The sequence below is a fragment of the Mirounga angustirostris genome, unplaced genomic scaffold, assembly GCF_029215605.1.
Source record: "Mirounga angustirostris isolate CCGP_5_RB_7025 unplaced genomic scaffold, mMirAng1.0.hap1 SCAF_10, whole genome shotgun sequence".
Classification (NCBI taxonomy): domain Eukaryota; kingdom Metazoa; phylum Chordata; class Mammalia; order Carnivora; family Phocidae; genus Mirounga; species Mirounga angustirostris.
In genome coordinates, this window is record NW_026991718.1 from 37,294,589 (window position 1) to 37,313,691 (window position 19,103).

At 52.9% G+C, this 19,103-nt stretch overlaps 1 protein-coding gene across 1 annotated transcript in view; it reads right to left on the minus strand.

Moving 5' to 3' along the window:
• Positions 1 to 3,723: 3,723 nt before the first annotated feature.
• Positions 3,724 to 19,103, minus strand: part of PAX8 (paired box 8) — a 57,749-nt gene continuing 42,369 nt past the window's right edge. The window contains exons 10-12 of the mRNA XM_045884574.3: positions 12,845 to 12,946; positions 6,285 to 6,371; positions 3,724 to 4,949 (exon numbers count right to left, since the gene is read on the minus strand). Coding sequence (XP_045740530.1) covers positions 4,873 to 4,949; positions 6,285 to 6,371; positions 12,845 to 12,946 — 266 coding nt within the window. The 3' untranslated portion in view covers positions 3,724 to 4,872. The remainder of the gene's footprint in view (positions 4,950 to 6,284; positions 6,372 to 12,844; positions 12,947 to 19,103) is intronic.

A 19,103-nucleotide genomic window follows, 5' to 3' on the forward strand; every position in this document is an offset into this window, starting at 1 on the left:
GGGCGGCCTCTGCGGCTTCGCAAGAGTAGGGAGACAGGGTGCCGTCCGGGGCGGGGCGGGGGGGGGGGGGATGCGGGCCAGCAGGGGGCCCACCTTGCCCGCGGCCTCCCGCGTCCCCGGGCCTGGGACGCTGCAGGTGGGGTTGAAGGTGGGGTGCGCCTGCGTGAGCGAGCAGACAGCAGCGGGCACGCGCACCTGCCCTCAGGAGATGGGGCCTCTGTGCCTGCGTCCCCGAGTCCCCCGAAGGCGAGAGGAACAGAGGAAGGTAATGAGAAGAACAAGGAGCCAAAAGATTAGGAGATGGAGAGAGGAGGAAAGCGTCCTGGCATTTGTGGAGCAGGACGCAGGACCTCTGAGGCCTTCCGGAGAATTCACCTGCTCTCTCCCACGTCCACACCCCTGCAGACGCCAACGGGGCGGGGGGCTGGGGGGTGGGGGTGGGTGTGGGGGGTTGGGCAAAGGGATAATTCAATCAGACCCCGCGGAGGAGGGACTGGAATAGAAACTAAGAGAGAAGTGTCAGGACAAAGAGGTGAGAGAGGTTGAAGGACGGGGTTTTTGCCACAAGAATCATGGCCATGGTCACTCAGCTGGCTCACTCCCTCTGGAGGGTGACCCATAAGCTGGGGCAGAGGAACAGTGAGATCCCCTACAGACAGAAATGCTTTGTGACCCTAAAGGTAGGAGAACGGCTGCCAAGGATGGCCTGAGGAGCAACTCAGGGCCAGGGGCAGAGGGGAACCGGGATCACCCCGGCCCTGCACTCCTTCTCCACCTGTAGCCTGACATCTGGGCCTTCCATCCTGGACTGTTGGCCCCATCATGGCAGTGCCCTAGGTGGTCACGGGACTTCTGTTCTTCCCCACAAAGTCACAGCTGCCTGAGGTCTCTGCAGAGGCCCGGCCCCGTCTGGGTATCCAGGCCTTGGATTAGGATGCAGAGATGGCCTTAGATGAGGGGTTGGGCTGTGGTCCCTGCTCCTCTGAATGACCTTGAAAAAGTCAAGTAATCTTTTGCTCTCAGTTTCTCCAGTGCAAAATGGAGCCAATGTTCAGAATCAGAGACAAAATCAATGCGGATGAGCTTTATAAACAGAAACTAAGCCTACGTGAACGGTTAGTACATCTTCTGAGGATGAGGAAGATGAAGGGGGGCATTTAAGTAGGGAGCGAAGGGGGCTGGGCAAGGAGCCCCAATCCCCAAATGCTTCCCTCTGCCCCCGAAGCTCAGTCCCACTGACGAGGGGCACTGAGGTCTCTAGGCCCCTCCTCCTGCACCCACCCCGAAGGACAAGGACATCAGGAATCGCCTAATGAGGACCTAGGTGGGTACACACTGGAAGAGTTGTGTGCATTTGGGGAAGGAAGCAGGAGGATGGGGAGGGCAGGCAGGAGAGGGGCAACCCTAGCGAGTGCCTCGACTTCACTGGTCCCCTATTTCCCATCTGTAGACTATGGCCATGAAGTCCTCTTGCCTGAGCTTGTTGCCAGGGTGGAGTGCATGCCCCATGGAAAATACACTCTCTTTAGTAACAACTCATGGCAAGAATATTGGAGAAGGGGTGGGGTGTGGAACCAGCCTGGGGCTGGCCTTAGAGGCAGGACTCCCAGCTGCCCCTGTCCCCACCCCTGCTGTCTAAGCGGTAGGGGCCCAAGGGTCACACCAGCTCTAGCCCACCTTAGAAAGATGGGCTCTATTCCACCTGGTGGCCCAGCTCCACCTGGTCTGAGCTGCTCTGTCTCCTAGCAGGAACCCTTTCGGCTGCCTGCAGGGGCTGCCTGGTCTGCTCAGACCTCTGTGAGCTCCTGGCACCCTGGACTGGCCTGGCCATGCTAGGAGGGGTGAGGGGCAGGTCACTGAAGGGGATGAGTGAAGATGAGGGAGCAGGGGCAGGGAGAGCTGCCTGGAAAGCCGAGGAGGCCTCCGCACACGGGCTCTGACCAGTTGCTAAGCAGGGTGGGCGAGGCTGGGCCCTCTATGCCTTGGGAATGCTCAGGCCCAGGCTTCATCCCCAGTTCTCCTCCCCACACACTCTACTCCCACAGGCCTTCACAGAAACCTTGCTACATGGTAAGCCAACCCCTATGTCCCCCCCCCATCCTCCTCATACTCCTTTACCAAGCCCTGCCTGTGCTGCCCCAACTTCTCTCAACAGCGTCCCCAATGCTGGGGCACCTCAAATCATTGCTTTCCCCCAATACATAGATGACTGTATTTTCCAAAGGGGGACCATGGTTTGACCATGGATTGAATGTCTGGATAGGTACCGGCCAGGACACACTGCCCTTGGCCCACACCACACACTCACCAACACCTTCTTTAGGCAGAGTGCCCTGCACTGCTCAGCTCACCTCAGAGAAAGGAAGGAGAGTTCTGAACCAGGGTCACCCCCGGCAAAAGCACAGCCCAAGTCCCTTTGCCATTTGGGATTTGGAGAAGGCCTGCCAGGGGCACCAAGTGTTCCAGAAAGGGTTTTGGCTGCAAATGCAAAATCGCTCTGCAGGTTCCTTGGGGCACCATGCATCTCAAAGTGATCTTGGATGAGGGGGTTCCTTGTTCCTCAGAACCAGGTGGGAGGCTCTTTTAGGGCACTCAGGGACCCAGAGGTTCGAGATGATGAGGAGCCTCAGATATGAAGGGATTCAGTCCTGCTGCCATGCTTGTAGCTAGAGGGAAGTGCTGTTACTGGAAAATGAGCCTCGACTCGGTCCCCTCAGAAGAGATGAGACCGGTTTTCTCTGTGGGACGATCCCATGGCTCTATTCTCACGCCATCCTTGGTGAGCATCCCTGGCCTCTCTTTAGGGAGAACCAGGGGGGTAAGAGCCCTACGTCTCCTCCTTAGACCTCCTAGTCTTGGAGTCCCTGGTAGGTGAGGAAGTCTCTTCCTCCGACTCAAACTCAGTTGTCTGCCCTGCTGTCAGCATTCACCTGGGCACCTTGCCCCCCCTTGTTCCAGCTGCACCCCATACGGAGAGGGCACCCACAGGCCAACCACCCTGGTGGGGGCAGAGCCCTTGCGGCCACCATTTTATGTTGACCCTTGTTCTCCAACTTTTCTTAGACAGGGATCGTCTGAAGTCCCCACAGCCTCCCTCAGCCTTTCCTGGCCCTGCACACCCAGGGCCTCCCCACTGCTCAGTCTTTCCAAGAGGATTTGATTGAACCCACCACTTCCCACCTTGGGCAAGTTATTTCATTTTGTCTGAGCCTCAGTTTCCTCAAACTGTCAAATGGGGCTAATCCCAACTTATTTACGTGAGGCCCTTCGCATGGAGCCTGGCACACAGCATTGCCGGGAGAACATCTTCTCCCCCCATCCCCTCCCGCTACAGGGAGCACGGGAGCCGTTATGCGGGCTCCAGTATATCGTGTTCCCAGAACCTTCACCAATCCTCCCTGCTGAGTCTCTGGCTTCCTGTGAATAACAAGAGCAACTACTTGGGAGTCTACGATTGGCCCGGCACCGGGCCATGTGCTCATTTTATCCTGCGTTCACTCACAGTGGAAATCAAAGCTGAGGATAAGTGGCTGCCCGGCGTGAAACATCTAGCAACAGAGAGAGAGGGAGAACGCGCAGTCAGGACTCCCGGGCATCAGACGGTCCTTCAACTCCCACCCCCCGCCCCCAGAATGAGCTCATGGTCCACAGGGCTCTGAGGTTCTCTGGAGAAAGCCCAGACCCAGGCTGCTTCCTTCCCCAGCCAACCCCAAAGCCTGAGACGAAGAGTAATAGTTTATTGAGTTATGTGGTAATGGTGGCTTGTCTTTAAAAAAAAAAAAAGAAAAGCATCAAGGAGAGAAGCCCAACATGGCAGGGAGACAATTCACTGAGAGGCCAAAGTCTGGGGGTGGAAAGAGGGAAGCTTGACCCAAAGAGAGCTCCATTTACAGTATTTACAGTCAGGCTTTGGGGGGTAAGGGCTGCGGGGGGCCGGAGAGGGCACCTCCATGCTGGCTCCAGGGGGTCACCACGGGGCCTCTTGAGTTGCTGTGGGCCGGGGCTGCAGGCGGCGTACCTGGCATGGCAGGGGCTGTCGGGGGAGGGAAGCGGGTCCCCAGCAATTCTGCCTTGCTCTGCCCCGGGCAGGGCTGCAGCTCACTCCCCAGGAGCCGCGGGATCGGGGTGGGGGGGGGGTGTGGAGGGGCCCTTGGGAATGTCTGTCTCCAGCTGGAATGGGCTGGTCTGGCTGCGAGGGAATGATCCACTGGAGGAGAACCTGGGGTGTGCTCACACATTCTCAGCAGCAGGCAACAGGAAGGCCCCGGGGACCATCAGGTGGAGCTTCCGGCTCCGACTCGACCCAGCCCTCAGCCCTGGCCAAGAGGGAGGTGCAGAAATGCCAAGCACACTGAGTGGAGAAGGTGGACAGCCGGAGCCTGCTGGGGGGCAGGCAGGAGGTGACTCTCAGCGGGGCGGCGAGGGAGCGCCTGGGCGCCCGGCTGCGGTGTGGGGGCCGGACAGAAGTGCGCACAGCCCGCGCCTGCGAGAGCATGTTGATGGTGGAGCCACGGGGGCCTCTGTGTGGCCCGAAGCCCATCGTGGGCCCATGCGCCATCCCTCTCGAGCTCCTCGGCTGCTCCCTCTTCTCTCCGTATTTCTCCTCCAATTGTGTCTCTTTTGGAACGGGACAGTTCTCTCTCCCTGGGACTCCTGCCCCTCATTAAGGAGTCTTAGAGGACAGTTTGGCCTTCTCCAAAGTCATCCTGTCTTTCATGGTTCATTAAATCAACCACACAGGGAGTGCGCCGCAATGCTGGACTTGTGGTTATTTTTCATGTAATAAATAAAGATTCCTTTGTGTGACTCTCTGGGGCCTGTCCCAGGCCGAGTCCTTCTGGTGCTCAGTTGCTCCCACTGTCCCCATAGCAACTACAGATGGTCAAAGGCCGTGGCGGTGGTGGGTGGCGCACTTGGCCTTGATGTGGAACTGTAATAATATGGGGAACCTGGACATGTTAAAAGAAAAAAAATAACAAAAACACTGCTGGTCAAAAAGGGGAAATTGCACCATAGCCTCTCCTGCATCTGCTAACCTTGAAGACAACACAAGTTAATCATCTACCCCTCCGGCCTATCTGATCATCAAAGATTAACTCCTCTCTGGCCCTATTTCCTCCTTCTCTGGCCTCACCTTTGGGTTTCTGGCCAGAATGAGAACTATGGCTCCTTGCCCCTGCTCCCATGATTGCTTTGACCTTCAACACCCTCGTTTCAGGGAGAGGGCAATTGAAAGCAGTTACATCTGGAACCCTGAAGAACCAAGCACACTAGGGGATCCCTAGGGCCTTCCCCAACCTTACCCAAACAGCGCGAGGTCAGAGAATCTTCCTCTTAAGGCCCAGAAGGACTAGAATCCTGACTGGCCAAGGGGAATGTGCATTTGAGGGCCTCCATGGGGAGGCTCTGTCCACCTGCAGGATGGGCAGCCCAGGCGAGCTTGCAGGGAGGTGCCCTGCCCCTGGCCCAGCTCGGCACACTCATCCTTTCTGGTGAAGTTGAACAGAAAGGTGGCTTGGAGTTGAACCCATCTGGCAAAGACAGCCCCGGTGAGCCACCCTCCCGGTCATTGTTGGAATGCCAGGAGGTAATGGGGGGGGGGGGGGGGCTTAGGAAATGGATGGTCTTGCCAGGCCTGTGATGGTGCCCACGGGGTGGGCCACACTTGCTTCACCGCTCCTCTTGGGCTCAGGTTTGCTCTGAGCCTCTCAAGGTCATCGCTCAGGGAGACTCTCGTGGACTTCCTCAAGTTCCCCATTTATGGGGCTTGGTTTCCTAAAAAGCTTCTCTACCCAGCCCATGGCCCAGGGCAAGAGAGGGGTGAAGAGTAGCCTGTAGCTCACTCTCTGGACCTCCCCCCTGAAGGGTGTCCACATCTCAAGCCAAATACTGGGAACGTGAGCAAAGGATCCCCATGTAAGGGTTTTGGTGCCAAGTAATGAGCCCCAGTGCGCCGCTGGGATGGTTAATTTGCACGACAGGATGGCCTCGTTTGCCCAAGGCCTGAGCCCCAAATCTTACACAAAACAGATTTCCGACACATGGCCTCAGGCAGTAGGAGGGAGAAGGACTCAGAGAAGTCTCCCGGCTTGTGTGCTCTCCCTGCGAACATCCAGGGGCTCAGCCTTCCCTCCCCGTGCTTGGCCCGCCCAGAACACCTGTCTCCCCAAGCCCTCCGTCTAACCTGGGCCTCCCGGCTGCCTTTCCGGCGGACTTTTGGCCCAGCCTTGTACCCCAACCCTGCCCCACGCAGCAGAGGGCCTGGGTGGCCCCAGGGGACTTACTCAGCAAGCCAGAGTTGGGGAAGCGCCAGGCCTCGCCGTAGGAGGAGTAGGGGGTGTGGCCGTAGGCACTGCCGGAGTACTCGCTTCCTGTTGGGGGCACACAGGTGAGAGGCCTGTGAGGTGGACACACCAAGGTAGGCCTGGGGGTGGGGGAGAAGGGTCTGCAGGGCTGGCGCTGGGTGAGCTCTGGGGCACAGGGGGAGCCAGGGAGAGCCGGGGCAGGGACAAGGTGAGCTCAGAGGCCCCGCAACCCACCCTTTGGGGGCCCCTCAGTCTGCATCATTTCGGACAGGGCCCTTTATTGCCAGGTACCTGAGGCACTGCCCTGACGAGCTCAGTCCTCCCAGCTACCCCAGGAGGGAGATGGTATTATAAGGCCCACTTTGCAGGTAAGGAAGCTAAGGCTTGGAGATCTGCAGAAGCTCATGTGGCCAAAGGGTTGGGTGGTGTTTGGAAGGTGTGCTGTGATTCCAGGGCCCAGGTTCTAGCCACTTTTCCCGCGGCCCGGACCTTCGACAGAAGGCCGTTCCAGGAGGGGCCGAAGCGAGTGAGAGGGGTCAGAAACAGCCATAGAAAGAATCAGGTTGTATAGGCTTTTTAGCATCCCTAGGTCTGAGTTTGTGAGGGACGGGGGTGAGGCGGTGGCAGGGAGGGGAGGGGGTGCTGAGTGAGGATTAGGGGAAGGAGCAGAGGGAGGAGCCCTGCAGGGCACCAACCTCTTTGGGGAATCTGTCCTGGGACTTGCTCTGAGGATGTCCGCGTCCCATATTCCAAGTCTGCCACTTGAAGCAAACTCAGTGCATGAATCGAAACAAAGTAAATCAGATCACTTCCTTCAGTGAGGGGATTCTTAGCTTTACCAAAGGAATGGTTTACCAAAGAAATCACATAAGGATTCCCCTAAACAAGAGCAACAAACCCAAGGAGCCCACTCCGTTACCGTTGGTACTGGGTACTCGGTACTCGGCAGGGAGCTTAAAGTCTGCAAAACACTTTTCCACACCCTCAGCCCTTTTATCCTCGAGAGCATCCTATGACGCACCCATTAATACCGCCAATTTATAGGAGAGGAAGTTGGAGTGCAGCGGGATTAAGCAGTTTGCCTCAAATCACAGCGTTGCTAAACGGCAGAGCAGAACTTGACCTTAGGGCTCTTAACTCTGAATTCCAGATAATCCCTTTATGTGTTTTGGAGCCGATTCCCTCTACAAAGCCAGGTCCCTGCCGACCGGGCCATCGCCCCTATGTCCGTGCTGCCTTTCAAAACCTCGTCTGCTGTTGGGAGCTAAGCGCCTTCTGTGGCTCCCGGTCTCTTTGACAGACTCTGGAAGGGAAACTTGAAACTGCCTGGCTCTCGAGCTGGCCTGCCTGGAGTCAAATCTGTGCTCCCCACTCCCCAGCTGTGTACCCTTGGACCAGTCACTTCACCTCTTGGAGCCTTGATTTCCTCATCTGTAAAATGGGGTGAATTACTGTCCCTATCTCATGGGGTTTAGGGAGGATTAAATTAGATAATATCCATTGAATGGTGAGTCCCACACTTGCTATATAAGACACACTCAGGAAATGCTAGCTTTTATTATTTTCCCATTAAGCAGGTGTTAGAATAAAGTTCAACAGAGGATCACCAATGAAGAAACTGCTCCCCAGCGAGGGAAAGACATTTACCCCAGGTCCCGTGTTCAGTTAGAGCCTGCGCTAGAACCATGGCCCCTTCGCTCCTATTCCAGGGCTCTTCCTTGTATCCCACAATGCTAAATGTTCCCCACTTACTGCTGGTGTACCCCAGAACTGCCTGGTTTCAGAGCACCCTAGGGGGAAGCCAGGGCCCCCGTGCCTTTCCTTCCACCCGGTGCCAAACACCGCTGGCTCCGAAGCATGAGGAAGAGAGGTGGAAAGTACACAATGCCTCCTCCCTCGTTTTGTCACTTATTCATGCATTTCACCCACTCACACACTTACTCACTTATTGAACACACATTCACCAAGTACCTACGTGCTTCAGACACACGGAAGTTGGCGCAGGGCTTGGGGCTCAGGAGGTGGCACACCCTGGCTGGGCGCAGCATCTCCCCACCACCAGATCTGTCCACCTGCCCGCAGCCGCGTGGATAAAACATCCCTGCACCCACAAAAGGCCAACCCATCCTCTTTGCTCTGCATCCCACCCCACTCACCTCTCCAAGGTCTTGGCCCCTACAGTCTATCCCTTCTTTTTCCATCTCTCCCTTCCTAATTTACCACTCCCTCCAGCCAGCAAACATGTTCTGCCATCTTCTCTTTTCCAAATCGTTTTTCTGCCCCACCTCCAGCTACCAGCCCCTTTCTGTGCTTCCTGGTCTCTGCCCTCACCTCCTCATTCCCATCCAATCGGGCCAGTGCAGAGCCCCTGAAATCCCACAACTTCCACCCTGATCATTCCAATGGTCACTTCTATGCCCACTCCCACCCCCCTCCCCCAACCTCCTAGCCGACTGTGATTCAGGTCATCGCTCCTTCTAATGTCTTTGGGTTTCGTGATGCCTTTGCTGCCGGATCCACTGTCCTCTCCCACTCACTCTCTTTGCTGGTTTCTTCTCTGCTGGAGCTCTAAATGCCCAAGGCTTGGTTTGTGAGCCTTCTGTGACTTTCCATCCACATTCTCTTCCTAGATCTTGTCTAATCCCTTGGTATTAAATACCAGCTCAGTACAATGGCTGAAATTTATGCCCTAGCCAGAATTCTTTCCTGACTTCAGACATATATCATGTGCCTACTGACTTATTAAACTGGGTATTTGGAGGTGTCTCAATCCTCTTATGGCCAATAGAACTCTTGATTTCCACCCGCCACATGCTCTACCTCTCCTGGTCTCCCACATTTTTACTTGCGACCACCACCAGTCATGCATTTTCCCAAGCCCCAAGCCTAGGAGTCATCCTCGTAGCCTCTGTTTTGGAAGCCCTACAGCCAAATCACCAGTAAGTATTGTTGGCTGTACCACTAACATATCCTCAGTGTCTCTTTTCTCCTCCCTCACTTCCAACCCCCCAGCTCAAGCCACCGTCATGTCTTTTTTTTTGTTGTTTTTTTAAGATTTTATTTAATTATTTGAGAGAGCACAAGCCCGGGCAGAGGGAGAGGGAGAGGGAGAAGCAGCTTCCCTGCTGAGCAGGGAGCCCGATGTGGGACTCGATCCCAGGACCCTGGGATCATGATCTGAGCTGAAGGCAGATGCTTAACCGACTGAGCCACCCAGGTGCCCCCACCGTCATGTCTTGAATGAATTATTGTAATGGTCCCTCCCCTAATTGGTCTTTGTGTTTCCGCTTTTGACTATCTACTATCTGTTTTCCCAGCAGCCTGAGTAGTCTTAAAATTTGACCCAGCCACTCCCCAAATCCCCTCATTTTGTAGTGCTTTCTCCATTCACTTGTTGTTCTTAGATATACTCACCCCCTTTTTATCTGTGATCATGCTAAACTAGTTCCTGCCTTGGGGCCTTTGCACTTGCTGTTCTTTTTGGCTGGGGATGGTCTGCTCCAGTTTATCACTTGGCTGACCACTTTGAACACCTTCTCAGAGAGGTCTCCCCTCTTCACCAATCTAAAGTAGTTATCTCTTCTCCCTGTGGCTCTTTATGACATCATTCTACTTTATTATCTTCACGGCACTTATCACTATCTGAAATTATCTTGTTTGTTCATTCGTTTACTTGTTTACTGTACTTTCTTCTCCACCATTAGGTTGTAAGCTCCATGAATAGAGGGACCTGCCTTATTTACTGCTATATCCCCCAGCATCCTATACCATAGATATTCAACCAGTATTTGTTAAGTGAAAAAGTGGTGAATGAATGGAAGGATGCAAGAATGGTTGAAAGGCTGGAAATGGAGGATGGAGGATGGGAAGATGGATAGATGAAGGGATGGATGTATGGAAGGATATATGGATGGATGGATGGATGGATGGATGGATGGATGGATGGATGGATAGATGGGTGGGTGGATGGGTGGATAGAAGGACGGATAGGTCAACGAAAAGATGGATGTAAGAAAGGATGGATAGATGAATGGATAGAAGGAACGACGGATGGAAGGAAAGAAGAATGGAAAGATGGATGATAGAAGGATGGATGAATGGGTAAGAAGGTGCATGGATGAATGGATAATGAGTATAAAGATACATGGGTGGAAAGCTTAGTAGATGGATGGACGGATCCATCTATCTGGAGTTGCCAGTTCAGCTCTAGAACTGGTGTGAGGGTCATCAACTCTGTTAATGAGGCAGGAACAACAATAACAACAACCACGAGAAGGCAAAACAGAAGATGAGTGGATAAGAGAAGTCTGTCCTGGTCCTGTTCTTGTGTCGCTTTCTTATAGTTTGTGTTGTTATTTCTGGTATTGTGGGAGGCAGTGCAGTGTAGTAAAAAGAGCCCTAGATTTGAAATCAGAAGACCTGTGTTTGAACAACTCAGCCACGTAGTATGGCTCATTAAGACCCTGAGCACACTAAGCTTGTTTCCTTATCTATATTAAACTAGAATAATACCAGCCTTCTAGTCCTATGGTGAAGATTAAACAAGAAAGTTGTATCTATGAATGACCAGGCACACCCAAGTGCACAATAGATGATCTTTGCTTTCCTCCCACAAACGACCGAAGAATGTCACTGGCATGCCTTTGCATTAAGCAAGTGTTCTGCACCTACCACACAGTAGGTGCCCAGCGAAGGTTTATTAATTTTAATGGAAGGAATCTCCGCTCAGCCCACTGGAAGATTGTGGCTACTGGTAAGGGACAAATCATATTGTATGGAAAAAAAATTCCTTAAGAATTCATTTGTACCATAGAGTTCCTAGGACCCAGATGATGCATTTAAATAGTATTGCATTTTCTGAAAACTGGTTTACATATAACTTATCGGGGGAGCCCGTGCACCGTGCAAGGCAAGGCCCACCCCTTTTGTAATTCACTGGTAGTTGATGCTGTGCTTGTGCTATTTTTTTGGTTTGTTTTCCACCACACTCACTCAGGATGAGATCTTTCTGGAAACACCTGGGGGCCTTTGATGAGAGGCCCAAACCTTCCAGCTACCTCCCAGGTCAGACTCCAGGCCCAAGGACCCCCTTGCCCTGGGCTTGGTCCCGGGGGAATGATTCATAATTAAGAGAAAAAAGCCCTGTGCTTTCTGTTTCCTCCTCCTCCTCTGAGCAGGCGGCCAGGGAAGGTGGAGAGGTTGGAAGGGGGATGGGGGGAGCCGACTGGAGCCTGGGATTTTGATTGAGAGGCCCCATTATCCACACTCTTAAAAAAATAACTGAATCTTTTCCTTTTTTATCTTGACCAATCTCATTTCACGCTCCAGAAGAGGAAGGGAGGGAAGGAGGGCGTCCAGGGCCAGGAGGGAGAGAGGAGTCGGTATTCTGTATTTTCAACGCTGCATTAAGCACATCGCCACGGTAACCAGGCAGCAACAAGTGCTAGCTCAGCAGGTTCCCAGGGAGTGCAGATCCTCCTTCCCTCCCTCCTGTCTCCCTCCTCCCTCCCCTCCCTCTGCCCAGGAGAGACCAGCCCACCTGCCTCAGCAAGGGGGGGGGGGGGCGGGCAGAGTGGGTGGCTGTTGAAGAATAACCCTGGCCAGGGAGGGAGGGAAGCAGGCCTGGGTGGATGCGCTGAGTCTCTGGGGTCAGAGCCACTGAGGCTGGCATGGGACTCCCAGATGCCCTGATTCAGAGCCCGTTCTGGAAGCTCCGGGTCCTAGGGCCTCTTGGGGCAGTAGAAATGGCTCAATTCTGCCCTCTCCACCCTTGGGTCCTTCCTCTATGGTTCTTGAAAGAGTGAGTGCGTCTCGCCCAAAGAAACTCCCCTTGTTCTCCTCCCTTGCCTAGACCTTGACATCCTGGGTCACTGCTGGGCAATGATCACACCGGTAGATAAAGAAACCCAAAGGACTGGAAGATAGGAATCCAGGACAGTCCCAGTGATGGTGGAGAAATCCTCCCAGCTCGTCTCCCTGTAGTACCTTTGGAGTCCCTAGAACGTGAGTCCCACCCGCGCAGGGTTGAGTGAGGTTGGGGTATAAAAGAAGGTATATGTCAACCATCTTCATCACCATCATCACCAACCCCATTCCTCCTCAGATTTTGTAGAAAGGGCATACAGGTTCATCAGAGGGAAGTGACTGGGAGACCATGGGTGGCTCAAGCACCAGGTTGGTGTTTAGCTCACAGGTTCTGCGGACCCCTAGAGCACTCTCCATCAAAGCTGACTGAGTCAATGGAAGAAGTGGCAGAGCTTGGATTTGAACACTGGTCTGTCTCAGCCCTGCCCATTTCATCACGGGGAGTCTGGGAGCATGTGGGAAGAAGGAGGCTGAGCGGGGGGAGAGTTAAGGAGCCGGGGCTGCAGTGACATCTTGGCTCGAGGCATTTACAAGATGTGCCCTTCGGTGGCTCCTTTGATGCCCTTTGGGAAGTCTGTGCAGGGGACACACCCTACCTCTGGTCCCCTTTTGCTCCACGTTTGGCCAACACTTCCTGGTTGTAGGACTCCCCTCCTGCCCAGCCCCCTCCTTACCTGCCACCATGCCTGCGATGGCAGAAGAGGCATAGCTGCCCTGCCCGCTGGTGGGGATGTGGGGCGGGTATCCGGGCAGCGTGGGTCCCACCATCTCTCTCCCTGGAAAAATACAGCAAGCAATTGCTAGTTAGGCCATGGGGGGCTCCTGCACTTCCTGTTTTGCTTCCCTGAGGCTCAGCGGGTCTTTTCCTCATGCCATGGCCCCTGTCTCCAAAGCCATTCTCCAAACCCAAGTCCCCCTCATCCCTCCTCTGAGTTCAAGCTCCCCCCTTGGTCCGGCCTTGCGCAGGACGCAGGCTCTACCATGCAGGGAGCACTGGCTAGTGCAGTCCCGTATTGTGGCCCGTCCTCCAGTGATTTCACTTGCTTGCCTCTTAATTCACCCATAAAAATGTCATGGTCTTGGAGGGAGGTGGGGGCTAGGTCTTCTGGGGTCTTTGTTATCCCCCCAGCGTCCAGCACAGCAGGGGGGGTGCCGCTACCCTAAGTAATACACTAGAGGCCACTGGACTTGGACCTCATGCTCTTTTAGCCCCAGCTCTGAGGATCAAGAACGAGGCCCTACAAGGATGGCACAGGTGTGGCCTTTGGGCCACTACCATTGACTACCCTTCTTTGGACCTGCAGCAGACATTGCTAATCAATCACTGTACTGTTTTCCAGTGGGCCAGAGAGGGTGTTACTACTTCTCAACCCGGCCTTCCACGTGGGTACAACCTATCAGAGCTGTAAAGGACACAAAACCTATGGGCGATCCCTGACCTAGAAAGGAGATGTGAGCTGAGAGATATTTAGTGTTTATAAGTGAATATGAACCACACATCTGTCAACCCCATTCCTGAGGGAAAAAACAAAACAAATCGGGGCGCCTGGGTGGCTCAGTCGGTTAAGCGTCTGCCTTCGGTTCAGGTCATGATCCCAGGGTCCTGGGATTGAGCCCCGCATCGGGCTCCCTGCTCAGCGGGGAGCCTGCTTCTCCCTCTCCCATTCCCCCTGCTTGTGTTCCTGTTCTCGCCGTCTCTCTCTGTCATATAAATAAAATCTTTAAAAAAAAAAAAACAAAACAAATCAAAACAAAACACATTTTCTGCAAAACAGACACCCATCTCTCTCTTAATAATTTGAGGGTAATGCCTTTGCCTCGGTGGCACTGAGGTAGCTCTGGAGAGACCTGATTTCCCCGGCCCCACCTCTTCCTTACACCTGGAAGTCGAGCCTTCCCATTTTGGAGGCCCCATCTGACTGGGTGAGTTTCTTCCACAGCCGCCATGTCCTGCAGGCCCAGATCAGACTCTCCCTCACCCAAGGATTCTTGGCAATACATCCTGGTTTGCCCACCTCGGTCCAGGTTATGACCACCGTCCCAGCATATTTATTAATAATGTCCATTTCACTCTCAAATGCCCCAGTGTGAACAATGAATTATTTGGTCATCCCAGTTCTTGGTGATGTTTACAGGGTTTCTCAACTTCAGCACTATTGACATTTGGGCCCAGGTAATTCTTTGTGTGGGGGCCATCCCGTGCCCTGCAGGACATTCAGCAGCATCCCTGGTATCTACTCACTAGATGTCACAACAGTTCCCACCCAGTGTGACAACCCTAAATATCTCCAAATATTGCCATATGTCCCCAGGGGGTAAAATCACCCTGGGTTGAGAACCACTATGTTTGCTTATGACCATTTCCCCCCAAATACCTCTGCCTCTTCCACCCTGGGGACAGCTTCCTCTCCTAGGACTTACATGGACTCCCTGTGAGCCTGTCAATCAACCTGCCAAGATCATCCTCTCTACATCCCTGCTTGTCCAACTTTTCTCCCTGAGGTCCCCCTGCCCAGGTCCCCCATGCCTCAAACTCTTCAGGGGGTGGCCAGGAATGATGAGAGGGAAGGTACGGCCCATGGAACCTTATAAGTTGTCAATACGTATTGGAGTGACTAATTCTTATCTCGATTTCTAGAGATTCCCTGAAGACAATTTGTGCATTCAGTAAAGATTTATTGAGTAAGTATGATGTCCTAGGCACTTTTCTGAGACCTAGGGATACAGCAGTGGGTAAGAATGCTAAATTAGCAAGGCCAGCCATTAAATCAAGATGGGGCATGAGTTGGGATGAGTATGTGGAACCAAGCCTAGGGGGTAGCAAACAAGACCAGGCCTTCTGGGCTTCTGCCCTTTCTCTGGAGGGAAGGGTCTAGGAACCAGAGGACCTCAGCCCTTAGTCTGCTTCTACAGCTAATTTTCTAAGTGCCCTTAGATCAGCCACCTATGTGCCCAAGCTTGTTTCTTCATGTGCAAAATGGGAGAAAAATAGTAGGAGTAGCCTTATGCAACTTATTACTACTGCTATGGTGTTACCAGCATAATTCAGAGCCAGGGTTTCATGCTACAGGTGGACATTGATCAGTGCAATGAACACCTTCTATAAATTGTTACATGTCATGGGAACCATTATAGAATAAATCCTATTTGAATGAGCCATCAGTGTTCATTATTTAAAACTATGTGAATGTTTTCATAAAAATAAACACCACCTCTTAATTTGTTTGACTTCTGGTACAATGTGCAGCTATGTTTGGTGCTGGACCAAACAGGGTGGAATCTACCAGAATTCTACAGGTGGGTTCAGTTCACTTGACTCAGGGTCCGAACAAATGAGGAATTGGAAACCCAGATGAGGCAAGGAAATTTTAGTATATTTAGAAGTAGAGGGAGGAATATGCAGGAGATAGACCAAGGTAAAATCTGATCTTTCTTCAAAGAAGAGTGCAATACAATCAGCTATCAGACTCAGCCCCCTCGGCCCTCAGATGAAGCACCTGGCCATGTACTGGAGCTTATGAGAGCAAGGGGTGACAGAAGCCTATGAGGGGCAGCAGGGGAACAAAGGGTGGACAGCTGCATGCATAGGAGAGTGATGGAAGAGACTGGTGGCTAATTCAGGCCCGAAGCTTTCTCTCTTTCCTCTTTCTGCTTCCTCTGAGAGAGAGAGAGAGAGAAGAGAGCTCTAGATCCAAGCCAAGCTGTGGCTGAGTGACAAACTATTTAATTGCTCTGAATCACATCTTCCTGTCTGTCTCACGAAGAGCTAGGTTAAATTAGAGATTGCAAATTAGGTTCAGCTTACCACTTAATTCTTTCATAGGGGCTCCTGGTACACTGTGTGGAGCAGGATTCTGAGGCTGCATCTGGGTCTACCATGACTGGGGCTGGAGGTGAGGAGGTTAAGTCTTGGCTCTCAGGCCACCTCTTTGCTGGTGCTGGCCTAGGTACTCTCCAGGGCTCCTGTGGGCCCACATTCCCCTTTCTCCCACTCCCATCTATCCCTTTCCATCACCTGACCCTACTGCTTCTTGAGCTCTGCAGCTCAGTGGCCGAGCACCGGGGCACGTGCTCCCCTGATGCCACAGTTTAATTTAGTCACAGTTGCCCTGTCGGACCCCATCCCATGGAACTAGCCCCTAGATTGCTCTTAGAAATAAATTCATCAGCCTCATTCCCTTAAATTCTGAGATTTTAATCTTCATCTCTCCTTGGTCATCAAGTTTTCTCCCAGGGAGGCAGAGGTTTCTGAATCAAACGCCAGAGCACACCCCAAAGGTTTCCATGAAACTTGGCCCTCCTGGAAAGCCTAGGAAGACTTTCTACAGGATGGCTCTCACCCAGGCTGTGGCACCTTAAACTCCCCTGTCAATCCCTCAAAACTCTGCTTCGGTTCCTTAAATAAGTGGTTTCTTCCAAAAAGCCGAGAACCTTGCAGCCTTCTCAGAAATGAAACCACAGAAGCCATGAGGCAGATGCGCTCCAACGTGGCCTAACCGTGACCTTTAACTGACTTACTTATTTTTAAGGCTCTTCATCATGAGTTTCTTTGATTTGTAACTCCTCAGCACTCAAATATACTTCCAACATGGCCCTATTTTTCAGAAGGTGATGTAGACACAGATCCATGTTGGCTGGCTTTGAAGGGGTTCTATAAGAAAACACGAGCACCCCAGAAATATTGATAAATGTTCTAAATATTGGTAGCATTCCTCGGAGGAACTCAGAAGGTAGAGGTGATGTCAGACAATTTTATTTGCCCACTTTGATGCCTGCCCTCTATGTGACCTCTTTTCAATTCCTTATCTTGTTCTGATAGCAAAGAAAATTTATAGCAATCCAGAAATCTCTTTGGCAGGACTAAATATAATTTCGCACAAAAGAATGGAGGCGGGTAACGGACTCTTTGATGATAAAACCAAACTCAGAGCTTTCTGATCAGCTGAGCTGGAATCAGCCCCAGAACAGCCAGGACAGGGACGGCCTCAATATCACTTACAAGTGTGCTGGGACCCAGACTGGGGCATCTGAAGGGAAACAGCAGGAATATTAGGGGCAATCCTATTGTTCCCCAAACTCTGATGCTTCATTTTTGGCTGATTAGGGAGAAGCTGAGACCCAGAAGGACAGTCACCCTGGAAATTGCATTATCAGAGCCCCTGGGCAAGGAGAGGAAGTGACCCCAGGGGGAGATGGTGATGCAGCAGGGAGGGTCTTAGGAAGCCACTCAGAGGAGGCGAGCCAGGAGGGCCAAGCTGAATCTGGAATGAAAACTCACCTGGTCCTGCCTCCTTCTCTTGTCTGCAGCACTACCTCAGAATAATTTAGTCTTAGCTACCTTCTCTCTCTTCCAAGTTCACCCCTTCCTCCCTTGGATCGATTTCTAGCCCCCTAGACTCTTGAGATCCTTCCTCCCAACCTTCCTTCTCCCTGGATCTCCTCCCAGCCCGCTCACCATGGCTCAGCCACATGGTAGGCATTTAGGTCCGTTCTTGACCAGAGGCTGCAGGTGGATAGTCTTCAAGGAGCTCCAGGTCTACACCCTGGGCTCTGCATGGACACCAGCCATCGGGTACCTTGTGCTGGAGCCACAGAGCTGGCGCAGCTCTGTGACCTGCAGCCCTGACTTGCTTCCTGCTCTTGGCAACCTGCCTGGACCCAGTCCCTCCAAGTCTGGGCATCTCTTGCTTTTCTCAGAGCCCCGGCCTCAGGTGCCCCATCTTCGGCCCCTGGGCTGGGCCTTGCAGCCCCCCACTGGCTTTCACAGGGGCCACACTCTGCATCCTGGCATGTGTTGCAGCTTCCTTACCCTATGAGGGTAAGTATAACCTCATACCACTATCCAAGACCGCTTGCCACGGCCATCTGCCCTTCCCTCTCCACTCCACAGGGCCTGCCAAGTCTCTGGGCAACTCACACAGTAACCGAAGTACTGCTCCCCATCATCACAAGCTTTGCCCACACCTCACCCCTTGCCTGCCTTATTGTAGCCCTCCTGGTCGGGGCCTGCCATTCACACCAAGCAGGCAGCCTCACCCAGTGATTGGGCCTCTCCACCCCGAAGTGGATTTGAATCCCTTTACTCCCTGGCTCCCCTCCTCCTCCTCCCCGCCCCCCCCCCCCCCCCCCCGCCCCATCCCATTTTCTCTGGCTGACATCATTCCACTCAGCTCGCAGATTTTTCTCCTTTAATCACTTTGGTCAAAACAAATGACCCATCTCTGCTGACTTCACCCGCTTTTGAAATTTTGAACTCTGAGTCAACATTAGCTTCCTTGCTCCACACCCCGAAAAACACTGCCTCTCTGCCCACACGCTGGACTTCCTTTGTTAACCCTTTACCTCTGTGCCCACCTCTTCCAAGAGGACCTCCCACATTAGATGTGGGGATGCACAGAGAATAAAAATCCCAGGTGCCTGCCAGTCAGAAAATGTAGAGTCAGTTATAAGACAGGGTCTGTGAACTTGAATAAGACAACCCTGCGGTCCCTCTGAGCAGGTAGAGGTCTTGTTCTTCTGGTTTGGTGGTTTTCAAGTCCAAGGGCTTTTAGGGGGCAGAGTCCCTACTTCAAACAGAGTAGCTCTTCATTTGTCTGGTCTGGATACCTGGCTTCTATAAAAGCTGTCATTTCAAGAGAGTGTTTTGAGGCCCAGCAAGTTGAAAACCACTGGTCCAGAAGGGCTGGCTCACTTCTGGCTTCCTCCATGGGTTTTAGTTCAATGCCTTGGGCCCACATCTAAAATAGTCCCATTTCTGAAGAAGCCCGTCAGGTATCTGAAGACGATTATGGGTCTCTGCTCCCTTTGCTCACTCCACTTCAGGCCTTCTGCCCAAGCCAGACACCCTGACTCTTTCGGCTGCTGCCCAGGTCCTGGCTGGATGGGCTGATGTCCTTCTGCCAGGGAGACCTAGTTTGATTTGTAACTCGGGGT